Source organism: Hemiscyllium ocellatum, chromosome 7 (genome assembly GCF_020745735.1).
Source record: "Hemiscyllium ocellatum isolate sHemOce1 chromosome 7, sHemOce1.pat.X.cur, whole genome shotgun sequence".
NCBI classification, from domain to species: domain Eukaryota; kingdom Metazoa; phylum Chordata; class Chondrichthyes; order Orectolobiformes; family Hemiscylliidae; genus Hemiscyllium; species Hemiscyllium ocellatum.
The window spans coordinates 92,172,935-92,189,620 of NC_083407.1; the positions used below are offsets into that span (position 1 = coordinate 92,172,935).

Consider the following 16,686-nt stretch of genomic DNA (forward strand, 5'->3'; position numbering starts at 1 on the left):
TCTCAGCCCAACTCTGAATCCTGTCGATGTTGCGCTGCAGCCTGCAATAGCCCTCAATACTATCAATGGTACCTCCAACCTTTGTGTCATCTGAAAATTTCCTAATCCACCCCTCAACCCCCTCATCCAAGTCATTTATAAAAGCTACAAAGAGCAGAAGCCCAAGAACAGAGCCCTGTAGGACACCACTCAACACTGACCTCCAGGCAGAATACTTTCTATCTACAACCACTCTCTGCCTTCTGTCAGCTAACCAGTTCTGAATCCAGACAGCCAAATCTCCCTGTATCCCGTACCTTCTGACTTTATGATTAAACCTACCGTGGGGAGCCTTCTCAAATGCTGCATCCATTGCTCAACCTTTGTTGAACTATCTTGTCACCTCTGCAAAGAACTCAATTAGATTAGCTAGGCATGACCTGCCCTTCACAAAGCCATGCTGACTGCCTTTAATCACATTATGCTTTTCCAAATAGTCATAAATCCTATCCCTCAGAATTCTTTCCAAAACCTTGTTAACCACAGATGTAAGACTGACTGGTCTGTAATTGCCAGGGATTTCCCTCTTACCTTTCTTGAAGAAAGGAACAACATTCGCCTCCTTCCAATCCTCTGGTATGACTCCTGTGGAGAGTGAGGAAGCAAAGATCTTTGCCAGTGGCTTAGCAGCCTCCTTTCTTACTTCCCGGTACAGCCTGGGATAATTCTGGTCTGGCCCAGGTGACTTATAAATCTTAATGTGTGCTAAAATTTCCAGTACATCATCAATCTTGATCTGTTCAAGCTGTATCCCAGTAACTCAAAGTTTTCTTTCACAACAAGGTCCCTTAGTGACAACGAAACCAAAAAACTAATTTAGGGCTTCCCCTATCTGCACGCACAAGTTCCCTACACTATTCCTGATTGGCCCTACCTTCTCCCTGATCACTCTCTTATCTCATGTATGAGTAAAATGCCTTTTGGGTTCTCCCTAATCCTTCCTGCCAAGCCTTCTCGTGCCCCCTCCTGGCTCTCCTCAGCCCATTTCTGAGCTCCTTTCTAGCAAGCCTACAATCCTCTAAAGCTGTGCTAGACCCTTGTTTCCTCCACTTACGTAAGCTGCCTTCTTCCTTTTGATGAAAAGCTCCTCTGTTCTCATCATCCAAGGCTCCTTAATCTTACCCCTTCTTACCTGTTTCGAAGGGACAAATTCGTGCATCACGAGCAAAAACTGCTTCTTAAACAGTTTCTATAAGCCTGTTGTGCCCTTTCTGTGCAACAATTGCTCCCAATCTATACTTCCCAACTCCTGTCTGATAATGTCATGATTTCCTTTTCCCCAATTAAATATCTTCCCATGGTAATGGCTCCTTTCCCTGTCCAAGGCTATGGTAAAGGTGAGGCAATTGTAGTCACTTGTCACCAGTGCTCTCCCACCGCGAATCTGACACTTGTCCTGGTTCATTGCCGGGCACCAAATCCAAAATGACCTCTCCCCTCGTCGGTCTGTCTACATACTGAGTAAGGAAACCCTCCTGAACACACCTGACAAAAACTGCTCCATCCAAACCACTTGCACTAAGGAGATTCCAGTTGATATTGGGAAAGTTGAAATCATCCATCAAAACAACCCTGCAACAGCTACATTTTTGCATAATCTACCGGCCTATCAGTTCTTCAATCTCTCTCCTGCTATTAGAGGGTCTGTAGAAAACCCCCAACTAGGTGGCTGCTCCCTTGCTGTTCCTAACTTCCACCCATACTGACTGAGTAGACAAACCTTCATCAACAACCTTCATTTCTGTACCTGTGATGCACTCTCTGATTAGCAATACTCCACCCCCTCCTCTTTTTCCACCCTCCCTGTTCTTTTTAAACATTCTAAACCCTATAGCTGTCAACTATATTGGAATTAAAACATCCAGCCTCAATGGGACCATTGATAGGGAATCGTGCAGATTCTTGCCAGGTATTATGGTCATAGTGATATCTTTAATCTGCAGTTGTCCGCTGGGCTAACTACATTCAGGTCATTGCAGCAAACAGAAATTAAGCAACAAGGGTTATCTGGTGGCCACATAACTGATTCTGATATGCAGTCCATGCACACGTGTAACATATGCATGCACATTGTTATGTCCCCAGCTGATGGTAACACTGGGCAGTCAGATTCCATTGTGGAAACTGGCTTGTTTAGACCAAAGCTTTATTTTTATGTTTGTTTACCATGACGATCAGTTTCTTGTGGATATGTTCATGTACTTTTTACAAACAAATTGTAAAAGTTTATGACACAATTATTTTTAAAAAATGACACAAATGAGAGCCATTGTAATGATATTTCTACAAACAGTAAAAAGAAGAATTCTTCCATTTTCTCTGAGCAATACCCTTACCTGTACTCCAATCACAGTGATGAGCCACTCTAAATCTTTTCTTTCTGGATAATTAGTTTCTGGATACATTTCTGTACACTCTGTGCTATTTTCTTAAATGTGTCTCCTGGAGACCCTATAAACAAACTGGCAGCTCACCTTACTTATTCATGAACTTGGGTGTCTATACTCGAGCCTTCAACAGGCTTGTAGGACGTCTTTCTCTCTGATATGTTCATAGCCTTTTGCTTCTGGATTTTTATTCTCACAGCCATCTAAGCATCTCAGGACTTGTTCCAGCTGTGGCTGCTTGGAGACTGCGAATAACATCCCTTTGCTGTTATAGACCTCTTTGCTCTGGATGGAGCTGCTTCTTTATGCAAATGGGAATATTTGCAATGTCTCCAATCTGACACAGCGTAAAGTGCCCAGATATCCTAATTTTAATTTGGGGTAGTGGGTGCGTGGATGAGTTAGTGGAAGCCATGCCCACCTCCTCTGGACACCATTCCAAGGTATCGACTGAGCTACAGGTTCAGAAACATGCTATATAAAAAGCCTGTCACTGTGATCCAGAAGAAATAAGCTGTAAAAATGTTGCCTCTAGTATGATAACAATAGGATTACTGTACTAACAACCTATCATAATAACTCTTAGACTCATTGCCAACAACCATTTATAGAAATTGAAAACAGTCACAGCAGACTTCTAAAGAAATGAAGTAACTTGAGAATTTAAATATTCTGACAGCTTCCAATGAGTCTATTTGCTTTTTAGATGTACGATCGTGACTACTTTTAACATTCAATTTCCAACACTGGTTCGAGGTTACTATGAAGGTCTCTCCTTCTCCAACTCTTCCCTCGCCTGAGGTGTGGTGGCTCTTAGGTTAAATCACCACCAGTCACTTCTCTCTAATGGGAGAGCAGCCCCTCTAGTCTGGTAAGACACAACACAACAACACTTTTAACAATCCCAAAGACCACGTTATGTCTCCCCATATGGGTCCCTGGAACTTTCCCAAAGATACACTTGGACCAATCTAAGATGTTGCTCAAATTCTCCAAATAATTCTGCAGGCTTTAGATCTTTTTGCTCAAATGGCTAAAATCCATCAGTGATATTTTTTATATTGTATTGGTAGAACGTGTATCTGATTGAACTTGTACAGCACTTGGTCTTGGATCTAAAAACTGCAATTTCCACTCCTCTAGTGAAAATGATGTGTCCTGCGTTCAGAAGCTGGACAATTTAAATCAGGACTCTGGTGCCATTCTGGTTGCGTTGCAATCCTCAACAAAAAAATACATGGGAGTTGTATAATTGTTCAGCCCTGATATAGCAAATGGGAGATCAAAACACTGCTAAACAAATTTACGGTTCTGTAAGATTGCACTGTTTTGCTTCAGAATCTGGAAACAAAGGAAGTTCTGCACATTCAGAATAAAAGTTTGTTTCAAGCAAAAACACTATAAAATCTTTGGATTTTATCCTTCAGTTTGTTAAGTTAAATTTCTCCTTTAGATTTTTTTACTTTGCATTCAGTTGTACAAAAATGTAGGTCATTTTATTTGAAGCTGTCGAACAATCAGCACATTGAGTCCGGTTCCATGTTCCACTTCAAATTTTACAATATTGCAATTTCAGCTTTATGGTGAACTGTTTTGAAAAGCAAAACAATAAAAGACACAGCTTGCTTTAGACTTCCGAAGCAGGAAATCAAAAATCAAAAACGTAAAATAAGCCTTGACTTGTGTAATGTGACCCTGGCAAAATTCAAAAACACGTAATTATGTTTTTTTTCTCACATAGGTGGAAGAGGATGGTTGGAAAATAGCAGAGAGTCATTTCCTCCCCACAATCAAAGAAGGTCAAAACACATTCGAAGGTGGGGAATGTGATGATTTAAGTATGTCAGTAACATGTTTTGGATAGTGATATTATAAGTAGTATTTCTGAAAAATGGAAGAAAAACAAGGGTATTATTAAAGTTACCAGTTTAAGCATGGTTCTGTTTGGGAGTATAGTTGTTTATTACACCATAAATGTGTGCCTGAGACCTGTTATTAGCAATTCTGCACCATCTTCACCTGTCTTTGTGACCAGGTGTACAGGAAGTGTCATTTGCTGCTCCAGATCATTTGGCTTTTCCAAACGTGAGAGACAACTGTGGAGCATCAGGGAGCAAGAGACTTTTCTGCATTGCACACTGTATCTTCGAGATGGTGAGGGGTTACAATAAAAGGTGGGTGGACATCCAGAGAAGGACGTAAAGGCTGGTGGTACAGAAGTCTTGCTTGTGTATACTACTGTTCAACAGGCACTCAGCATTATAGGCTGCGAACAGTGATGATAGCCTAAAGGAGGACTGTAGCACTAATGCCCAAGGGACTGGAGAGGAGGGAACAGCAAAATGTAGACATACAGTTTTCAAAGAAGATTCTATTGTTGGGGCAATTCTGCCACTGTCATTGTATGATGTGTTCATAGAATCCCTACAGCATCGAAGCAGGCCATTTGGCCCATTAAGTTCACATCAACCCTCTGAACAGCATCCACCCCCCCACCTATCCCTTTAACCCTGAATTCCACGTGGCCAATCCACCTAGCCTGCACACTGTGAGAAATTTAGCATGACCAATCCATCGAACCTGCACATCTTTGGACCATGGGTGGAAACCAAAGCACCCGGAAGACTCCCACAGAGACATGGAGATAATGTGCAAACTCCACACAGTCACCTGAAGTTGGAATCAACCCAGGCTCCCTGGTGCTGTGAGGCAGCAGTGCTAACCACTGAGCCACTGTGCCACCCACTGTGTTGCCTCCTTGTTGCCAGGGAAAAGGATAACACAGACAGCATGCAGAATATTCTACTAGGGAGAATGGGAATGTTTCAGAAGTTGTGGTACACACTAATATTAACAAAATAAAGAGGGCCATTATTGAGTTCCAAAGGTCAGTTCCAGGGAGGAAACTTAGAGGAAACACAACACTATCTGGAATTATCGCCCCCCCCCCCCCCCCCATCCCAACTCTGTGCTTGTTTGGGATGGGAAACAAATATTGAGCTAGCCAATAATGCACATAAACCGTGAAAGAATGAGCATTGGCGAGTAATGGTGGGTTAAGAGTTTATGAAAGGTTGGTTGCGTGGGAAGAGAATCACCAGCAAGGGCTGGAGGAGGGTGGGGGCTACTATTCAGCAAAGAGTGGAATGCTGATCAGAGGGTCAGTGTGGACTGAATGGGCCGAATCGCTTGTTCCCACATGTGGGGATTCTATGATTATAATGTGTGTTGAGAGTGACGTATCTAAATTACCCAAATATTGTTTGGAATAATATTTGACTAAAGGGTAAAGAGTGTTATCAGTATTTTCATGAAAGAAGTGCTCTGAAATGAGGGATAGAATGGTGTGCCCTCTCCTGTAGCTGGTGAAATTGGTGGCAGGGATATCTAATCAGGTGGGCAAAAGTGAGGACTGCAGATGCTGGAAATAAGAGTCTACATTAGAGTGGTGCTGGAAAAGCACAGCCGGTTTGGCAACATCCGAGGAGCAGGAAAATAGTCGTTTTGGACAAAAGCCCTTCATCAGGAATGAAGGCAGGGAGCCTCCAGGTAATACTCTAATGTATTTAATCAGGTGTCAGAGTGGTGGATATGTTGCCTATAAATGTTACCCTGCCAGTTTGATGCCCTTAGCTGGTGATTAATGCTGAACAATCCTCAAACTTTGCTTGTGGCTCCCCAACCTCACACCACTACTCACCTGTGTCTGTTTCCCTGCTTGATTTAAGGCCTTATATGGGTGTGATACCAGCAGTGCCAGCATTGTTCCCAGTGGACAATACTTCCTCATATACTTGTCTAGCTTTCCTTCAAATGAATCAATATTGTTCTCTTCAACTACTCCTCATGGAGCGAATTCCAAATTCTTACGATTCTTTGGATGACAAGTTCCTTCTGAATTCCAAATGGATTTCTTATCGACTATCCTATATTAATGGCCTCCAGCTGCAAGTTAAAATATTGCACAAAGTTTCACTGACCCTCCCATAGGTTCTGCTGACAGGACCAAATGCAGGTCTGAGCCAACATTAATAAGTGTGTGAAAATGATGAAACTTTTACCAATTGTGAGGATTCTGCTATGTATGTGTCTCCTGTAGGCTTCCCTTGGGATTGAGGATCACTTGCCTCCACTCTAGCTTGAGTTCAGGAATGGTTGATAAGATCAATGTGTGATTGGCAAACTTTGCCATGTAGACAATAGACAGTAGACAATAGATGCAGGAATAGGCCATTCTGCCCTTCGAGCCTGCACCACCATTCATTATGATCATGGCTAATCATCCTCAATCAGTGTCCTGTTCCTGCCTTATCTCCATAACCCTTGATTCCACTATCCTTAAGAGCTCTATCCAACTCTTTCTTAAACGAATCTAGAGACTGGGCCTCCACTGCCTTCTGGGGCACAGCATTCCACACAGCCACCTGGGGTCTGGCTGGTAAATGAAAGGTTGGAAGATGGGTTGTTTGGAGGGCTGTGCAGTGCCTCCAATACTTCGACTTCACCTCTGCACATTGCTAACAAATTATTTCAATCTGTTTGGTGACTTCCCAAATGACATTGGGTTCTTGATCAACTGGGAGTGAAGTGAAAATGGTGGATGGATTTAATTTAGATAAATATGAGGTGTTGCATTTGTGAAAGACTAACCAGGGCAGGACTTACACAGTTAGTGGTTGGGCCTATAGACATGACCCATGACTTTCATGAAAAGTACTGATCAACACATCTCAGTCTTAAAATCACTAATCCTAAGGAAAAGACACCTACCATTAACCCTATCTATACCCCTCATTATTTTATAAACTTCTATAAGGACAGCTTTCAACCTCCTACACTCTGGTGAAAAAAAGTCCCAGTCTATCAACCCTTTCTTTATAACTCAAACCTTCCATATCCAGCAACATCCTGGTAAATATCTTATGAACCCTCTCCAGCTTGATAATATCCCTTCTATAACTGGGTGACTAGAACATTGAAAAGCTTTCCCATGAAAAGCAGCATAAATAGGCCAATGTGTTAACCCAAAGACAGTGAAATGAAATCAGAGAATGTGTTTACAAATGAGATGCTTGTATAAGCAAAACACAGTTTCAGCCATGCCTTAAAAAGATGAATTATGCAGAATGTCAGAGCGACAGCAAATTTAACAGACGGCAAAACAAAAACTTCTGATTGGACAGCAGGTTTCATAAACAGTGGATGTCTTCAAGCAGTTAATCACTTTTGAAATGTATGAATAGTTATACCATAAAAAAGCAACTGATTTACACACGAGTAATTCCCACAAACAGCCATTATTAACGATTGGATAATATTTTTTGGGCATTGTGGCAAATATTGGACAGAATACCAGGTTGAACTCCCTTGCTTTTCTTTGAAAGATGTTATGTTGATCTGAAAGACATAACAGTGTCAGGTTAACTCCTCAATCAAACGACAGGACATCCAACAATGCAGAGCTTCCTCATGCTGCAGTGTACTGTCAGTCTAGATTGGTCTCCCAGTTTCTCAAATTCAAAGACAGGAGTTTATCAAGGGACTATCGCTGACACTGTGTAAGGGAGTTCAGAGCGTGCATCGCCAAGGGTCATATCCAGCACCTCAAGAACAATGTTGGAGTTGAAGTGTGGTTACAGGTTTCTTGCAAGGGCTTGAGTAGTACATACAATACACTTGATGCAAGTAAAGAAGTAAATTTAAAATATAAAATTTTGAGCAAATTACACCTGAAATGTTGGGTAACTGAGAGTTTGAGAGGACAACAATATGGGTTGAAGAACAGAAAAGAGGAAAAGTACAGTCATTCTTCACACCAGAAGACATTGGGGGTGCTCCCCAAGCTTTGATTCTAGCTACATTGCCTTTTTGATGTAAATTAATTGCTTAGATACTCAAATACAGAATAAAATTTCAAAATTTGGCAATGTTATTGAACTTGCAGGTATGACACATGTTGAGGATGATGCCAATCAATTACAATAAAATAGCGATATGTCAGTAGAATGGACAGAAAAAAGGAGGAACAGAATTTAATGCAATGAAGTGTGAGATGGTGCATTTTGGAAGAAGGGATGAGGAGAGGTGAGATTGGCACAAATCTAAAGAGTGTGCAGTTGTTTGTGCATTATTTCTGAATGTGGCAATGCAGAGAAAGTAGGAGCAGGAGTAGGCCATTCAGCTTGCTGTGTGTTTCAATATGGTCTTGGCTGATTATCTAACTCAGTGCTCTGTTCCTGCTTTCTCCCCATACCCTTTGATCTCTTTATCCCTAGGAACTATATCTAACTCCTTCATGAAAGCATTCAATGTTTTGTCCCGAACTGCTTTTGTAGCAGAGAATTCCCCAGGCTCACCAATCTCTGGGTGAAGTAACTTCTCTTCATCTCAGTCCTAAATGGCCTTCTCTCATGTTAAACTGTAACTCCTGGTTCATGACTCCCTAGTCGGGGAGAACATCTTCCTATCGAGTCCTGTCAGAATTTTATTGGTTTCTGTAGGATTCTTTTTCATTCTTTTCAACTCTTTTAAACTGAATATAGTCCTAACTGATCCAGCCTCTCTTCATATATTAGTTCTGTCATTCTAGGAATTGGTCTGTTAATCCTTTGCTGCATTCCCTCAATACACCAGGTATGGTCTCACCAAGGATAATTGCAGCAAGACATCCCTGCTCTTGCACTTGAATCCTCTCACTTTGAAGGCTAACGTACCATTTGCTCTACACAGCGAGAGAGTAGAACATAGAACAGTCCAACACAGTACAGGCCCTTTGGCCCTTGATTTGTGCTGACCTTTTATCCGACTGTAAGATCAAACTAACCTACATACTTTTCATTTTACTATCATCCATGTGCCTTTCAAAGAGTTGTTTAAATGTCGCTAATGTATCTGACTCTACTACCACCGTTGGCAATGCATTCCACGCACTCACCACTCTCTGTGTAAAGAACTAACCTTTGAAATCTCCCCTAAAACTTTCTCCAATCACCTTAAAATTATGCCTCCTTGTGCATATCATTTCTGCCCTGGGAACAAGACTCTGACTATTCACCCTATCTAAGCCTCTCATCATCTTTTACACCTCTATCGAGTCACCTCTCACCCTTCTTTGCTTCAGTGAGAAAAGCCTTAGCTCCCTCAACATTTCTTCATAAGACGTGCCCATCAGTCTAGGCATAATCCTGGTAAATCTCCTCTGCACCTTCTGTAAAGCTTCCACATCCTTCCTATAATGAGACAATGAGAACTGAACACAAAATTCCAAGTGTGGTCTGACCAGGCTCTGTAAGGTACAGTAAAACCTTGCAGCTCTTAAACTCAATCCTCCTGCAAATGAAAGCCAACACAGCATATGCTTTCTTAACAACCCTATCAACTTGGGTAGCGACTTTGAGAGATCTATGGACATGGACCACAAGATTCCTGTTTTCTTCCACACTGCCAAGAATCCTGCCTTTAACCTTGCATTCTGTATTCAAATTCCACCTTCCAAAATGAATCACTTCACACTTTTCCAAGTTGAACTCCATCTGCCACTTATCAGCTCAGTTCTGTATCCTGTCAATGTCCTGTTGCAATCTACAACAGCTCTCCACACTATCCATCACTCCACCAACCTTCGTGTCATTGGCAAACTTACTAACCCACCCTTCGACTTCCTCATCCAAGTCATTTATAAAAATCACGAAGAGCAGAGGTCCCAGAACAGACCTGTAAGGAGCACCACTAGTCACTGAGTTCCGGGCTGAATACTTTCCATCTACTATCACTCTCTGTCCTCTGTTGGCCAGTCAAATCTGTATCCAGATACCAAATCTCCCTGCATCCCATGCCTCCTTCCTTTCTGAATGAGCTGATAATGGGGAACGTTATCAAACATCTTACTAAAATGCATATACACTACATCCACTGTTCTGCCTTCATCGATGTGTTTTGTCACATCCTCAAAGAAGTCAATAAGGCTTGTGAGGCATGACCTGCCCCTCACAAAGGCATAGCAGAAGATTTGGGTTCTTGAGTTTTATAAATAGTCATATTATGCACAATTTTACAAACCTCATGAGAGCAAGAATGGAGGCATGTTCCATGGCAAAATAGCATGGACCCAATTTAGATATTCTTTCCAACCTCTCCCTCCTAACAACCGATGCTTTTTCCACTTGTGGCCAGTACAGTTGATTAGTGACAGACTAAATGGAGAGGATGAAGGGCTGAACATAATTAATGAGCCAGTAGAACAAACTTCAGCAGATATCTGCAAACTCACCCCCCAGGGGCACATATAAAGCATGGATTATTGGATAGTCATGAACTGCAATAAGCCAAGAATTAGTCAGCAGAGTTGGAGGGTATATGCAGGTTTATGAGTGTGTCAGCTGCATGTGTCATCAACCAAGGCGTCAGGACCAGTGTTGTGGTTCTGCAGGGGGTACAACCAAAAACAGTTTCTACTACTGGAAAGGCCAAATAGTATGGTAACAGATGCCATGGTTGTTCCCTACAAAGATATTGGAGTATAGAGATGAAGGAGTTTCACTGTAATTATGTATGGCCTTGATGACCCTGCATCTTGAGTATGTGTATAGTTTTGGTCTCCTGTGTTAGAGGATGGCAATACAGGTTTAGTAGTCAGGTTTCTGGGATGAGGCAGTCATTCCATAAGAAGATCGTGAGTAGACCAGGCTTGTATTCCTGAGCATTCAGGAGAATGAGAGGTTTTTTCCCCATTGAACCATGCTAAGCCTTGAATGACAAAGCAGACTTGAAGGTCAAGTTGCTTACTCCTGATCCTTTTTCTTATATTCTTATGTCTTTTTTTTTATCAGGCTTGCTGTAAACTGGAATGTGAAGTTTGCCTTTTCCGTGTGGTGGGCAGATGATATTGTTGGTTGCCATGAACTGGAAGCTCATTCACATGCTTTTGCATTGGCGTACATTGATGTGTTCAAGGAAATTTGCATGAATCCCTGCAATATCATAGATAAGCAAGAGATCTCAGTTGTACATTTCAAAAAGCATGTTGGTTTGCATATGTAATTCCAATGATGATGTAAAGGTGCCAGTGTTGGACTGTGGTGAACGGTTCAGGACTCACCAGGTTATAGACCAACAGGTTTATTTGAAATCACAAGGTCTTGGAGCACTACTCGTTTGTCAGGAAACTTGTGATTTCAGATAAACCTGTTGGAATATAATCTGATGTCCTATAATACTGTACTGATGAACTTAACTTGCAGTTAGGCACCAGAGACATTGGAAGTTTACTGCACTCTGAGGTGTATATAGGGATCCTTTATAGTTCAGTTCATGTATTTTCACTTGAAGTTTATTTGATAATTTTACAAATAGTACAGCCACTTTGCTGGAACAAAACAATATTCTCTTCCTTGATTTTGTAAACATAACTAAATGATCTAGTCTACAGATTCTTCAGCCTCCTGAGGCATCCAATTCAATTCATTCTAGTGAAGTCAAATTCCTAACTATTCTTTTCAGCTACTTGACAGTGTTATTGACGGAGTAATTTAGGTGGGTCTGAGAAATAAAAATGCTAGTAAAATCTTATGCGTCAAGGATTTCTGTTTCCTAGAATAGCGTAAATACTTTTGCAACTGGTATCCTGTCTTTTATTCAGAGGAAAGTGGGAGAGGACCATAATAAGATTGTGCAGGAACCCTTATGACATTGTGAATGGATGGCACACATCCTAATTACCAAGGGGTTAATTCAACTTGCTTCCTGATATTATTTTTCAAATATCTGGAGCAAAACAATGTGTCACTTCCACTACTCCCACCAAGATTCTAATTGCATTTTAGATGCTTTTTTTACTTTTTTAACACATATGTATACATTTAAAAAAAAATTGACTATACCCATTTGAGAAACAGACATTGGCTAGCCGTGTATACTGGCTCAAATACATAGAATGCTGAAGAACCCAGCAAGTTTGGCAGTATCTGTAGAGTTACATTTCCTTTTAGCTCCAGATACTGGACTCGAAACATTAACTCTGGTTTTTCTCCACAGATGCTGCCTGGCCTGCTAAGTTTCTTCAGCATCCTGTGTGTTTGTTTCAGATTACCAGAATTCATAGTATTTGATTTTATTTGAATAGACTGGCTCTCCATTTGTCCTGTGATGATATTGAGACTTTTTTAACTTCTCAAATCATTATTTTATGATTCCTGTCTTTCGGGTAAACTAACTGTAGATTTTATTGTATAAATTGATGTGAAGAAAAGACACTTAGATAATCACCTGAATAGGAAAGGTTTGAAGGTATATGGGCCACGAGCAGGCAGGTGGGACTAGTTTAGTTTGAAATTATGTTTGGCATGGACTGGTTGTCTGTTTCCGTGTTGTATGACTATGATTACTTATATTGAACCAACTAGGGAACTTGCTGCAAAACAACTGCCAACATTGCTGGCTTATCAACTACCAGACAGGGTGGGGCTAGAATAGGCTAAGTTATCTGCCTTTGATATTTTCCTTCACTCTGTGGTGAATCCAGACCTCCTTAAAAACAGAGCCTTTTACACCTTCAGTCTACAATGCTGCAGTAAATGCTCGATCTAACTTGCTATACAATATGCATTAACAGAAAATGGGAGCCCTTTTGTTTTTCATCTCGTTTCCTGTTTCTGCCTTAGGGGAAAAAAACAAACAAGAGCCAATAGTAGCATTTGTTAAACTGTTGACCATCTGCTCTGTCAATAAAGTCTCAACTTCTTTTCCTCTTCTTGTGCTGCAGCGACGTGGAAGAACCGAAATGAGGACACAAACTTTTCCCAGAAGTACGTTGCTGAACTCATCAAGGAAGAGAAACGCAAAGAGGTGGAGGAGGAAATCAGGGTGCAGGTATTGAAGGTGTAGTCCGAAAACAAAACAATCTTGAGTTGTGGCAGTGGTGCTCAAGGTCACAAACACAACAAACTCTAGAAAAAGTATATAGATGGCCTTAGAATTTCCTCCTCTCTACATCGACAGTATAAATCAAGATCAACTGTATTGTTTTCCACTCTGCCTCATTCTTTCCCATTAGACTGTTCAGCACTTAACCTCCATCAATCATCTCTACCTCCTACAGTCCAGTTGTTAAAATCTCCAACTTGTGACACCCAGTCGCTGGCTCTTCATCCACTCTATATTCCCTCATGTTTTTTTCCAATCTTGACGTGGCTTTTTTTCTTCTCAAAGCAGTCAAGAAATTTCCTGACTTCCGAACCCAAGTCAGGAGACACTGCTGAGGTTTATGTCTGAGGGTGGGAGGTGCATGGTGGAGTCAGGCCTGGTGACCCGAGAAGCAGTGCACATTACAGGGACGGGCCTTGTGTGGGGGAATGCATCTCAGTGCAGGTACAAAAGCAACACCTGTAAGGAATTCCTGCCATGAGAAGGAGACAGCAATCAATAATAATCAATATTGTGATAGTTATCCAAATGGTAGTTGATATTAGAAGAATGTTTTCCAGAGGATCACATAGTTTATGCTATTCGTTGTATTCACGTTGTAAAGAAGGATTACATTCTACAATGCTAATGCTGGAAGCACTTCACAAGGTACTGTTATCACTCTGATAGGAAGAGTACATTGGCAATCAAGCTCCACTACTCCATGAATTTTAATGAAATGGTTTAGCAAATCACCCAAAATAAAGTTATAGAATTGTAAGAGTCATACAGCGTAGAAGCAGACTCTTTGGTCTAACTCTTTCATGCTGACCAGACATTCCATTCTGACTTAGTCCCATTTGTCAGCGTTTAGTCCATGTCCCTCTAAACCCTTCTGATTCATATACCCATTCAGACACTTTTGTCTAAATATCTCGTAAATATTTTGGAGGTATTTGCCTCTACCAGTTTCACAGGCATTGAGTTCTGGAATCCCACCAGCCTCTGAGTGAAAAAGATTTTCCTCACCTTCCCTCTAAACCTCTTGCCCCTTATCTCAAATCTATGACCCCGGTCATTGATCCCTCCACAAAGGGGAAACATTTCCTTCCTGTCTATCCTGTGTGTGCCCTCACAATCTTATATGTCTCAATCATGTTCTTCCCTCAGTCTTCTCTGCTCCAAGGAAAATAGCTCCAGTCCAGCCAATCTCTCTTAACAACTAAAACTCTCAGCCCAAGCAACATCCTGAGAAACCTCCTCTGCATCCTCCCAAATGTAATCCACATTATAGGAGAAATGTGATTCCAGAGCTGGACACAATACTCTGTCTGTGGCCCAAACATCATTTTGTACAGTTTCAACAGAATGTTGTTGCACTGAAATGTTAAATTTGTCTTTCTTTTGTTTTCAACAGTTAAGCAATGTCCACCAGGCTTCTCTAATAAATTTGAATAACTGCCATTACAAGCCAGACTGATTATTTATGAAAGTGGCAAAACAAAAGAAAATGAGAACTAAACCACTATTCAGAATTCAATTATTTCCCATTAATCCCATATGTACATAATCATGCACAGACAAAACAGTGCAATACCATCTGCAGTGATGTTACAAATTTGAAAAGAAATTGACCAAAAGAGTAAAAGGATCCCTTTTGATAAAGGTATGAATTCAGAAGGTGGCATGAGTTAACTTCTCGTAGTTCTTTAGGCTCCCTGTTTATAAAATCAAATTCGTGACAGTAACAGATCTTCAGGTTAGATTTCAGATTCACTTGGGAAACAGTTCGGTCCTGATGTTTGAAACTTTTTCAGGCTTTCAAACTACTTCACTGAGAGAGCTTTTAGCTAGTTTTGCTTTAAGATTTGCCTTTTTTGACTGAGAGAAAGAGAGCTGCTTTCTGCTGCTATCCTGATCAACAAATGTTCACATCTAAGCCTGTAAAGCACAATGCAGCCTCAGTCCAAAGGCCATTGATAGGCCACAAAAATCACAGATTCTTGGAACGACTATGGGTTGGGACAGCACACTGATAATGAAGCACCAGTACTCCCAGGACCTCCACAAAATTTAAAGATTTAATCAAATTACTCAAGGTTCTCAATGCTCCTGTGTGATGAACTCAGCTTCATGGAAAACTTGGACCAGAGTTCTATACTTAACAACAGGCTATTATTTATTACAATTAAATACATTTTAATTGCAGGCAAACAAAATAAGAATTACCAACTTATAACTTTCTAACTTAAATTCTACTCCTGCTTAAACCCCTACATAAACGTACAAACATTGACAAATTAAAATGTCAATGTTATAGGTGGAGAGAAAAAAATATTTGGGGAACACAGTTAAATAGCATTAGTACACAGGATTGCTTCATCTGTGTCCTTCTGATCTCCTATCAATTTCATCCCAAATCTACTTGGTTTTTCACTGAAGATATAATGCAACTAGCACATTAAATGTCCAATCTTTCAGTCACTGATTAGAAGCAGCATCTTTTATATTGTAAGTGAGAGCAACCACCTATCTTCCAATTCTTTGTTACTTCTCTGCAGAGATAAAGAATGCCACCTTTTTTATATTCTGAAGTCTTTGCTGCTGTATTGTCCATTTGCCCAGGAGCCAATCAAAGCAAATCACGCACAACATTCCTGGCTCACACAGCTGGTCCTGATTGAAAAACCAATCAACAGCCTGACTCTTGGCAAAGCTGCCTTGAACACACACCATTATCACTAATTAGTTCAGCAATCCTCCCCAACTGCTTCAATAGAGCAGCAGTGTTGTTGCAATTCATAATGAGTTCCCTAGCTTATTTTAAAGCTGCAACATCGCCTTCCATACTCTGTTTGGTTTAAATCCGTTTCTTTTTCCCATTTTGGTCCATAATCTAAAAGTAAAGCAAATTAACAAAATGTGGTCTTTATAAGAATCATTCAGTGTACCTCCTATCTCTCTCAAATGTTCCACTGAACTGTTCTCTTAAAATCCTCAGTGTTACATGAATCATAGCAACTTCCAGGGTGCTGTGCAGAAATGTCATGGTGTAGTCATTCACCAACTTCTCATTCAAGAAATGGATGGATGTGGTGTTTATGAAGGTGTCAACTTGAAGATTCAATGGTCTTTTTATAGTAGCAATAGTCTTGTTCGGTTTCATGCCTTTTTCGCAAAACCCTTGATTCCCTTACTGATTAAGAATCTGTCCGACTCAGCCTTGAAAATACTTAATGACCCAAGCCTCAACCGCTTTCTTCAGTCAAGAATTCCAGAGGATTTACAACCTTCTAAGAAAGAAATTCATCCTCATCTCTGTTAAATGTGTGACTCCTTAGTTTGAGATTATGCCGTCTCC

At 40.8% G+C, this 16,686-nt stretch overlaps 1 protein-coding gene across 4 annotated transcripts in view; it reads left to right on the plus strand.

The window, feature by feature from the left end:
• iqca1 (IQ motif containing with AAA domain 1) overlaps positions 1 to 16,686 on the plus strand; it is a 193,671-nt gene that overhangs the window by 108,400 nt on the left and 68,585 nt on the right. For all 4 annotated transcript variants that reach the window (XM_060827500.1, XM_060827499.1, XM_060827502.1 and 1 more), the window contains 2 exons: positions 4,168 to 4,243; positions 13,186 to 13,292. In XM_060827500.1, the coding sequence (XP_060683483.1) occupies positions 4,168 to 4,243; positions 13,186 to 13,292 (183 nt within the window). The remainder of the gene's footprint in view (positions 1 to 4,167; positions 4,244 to 13,185; positions 13,293 to 16,686) is intronic.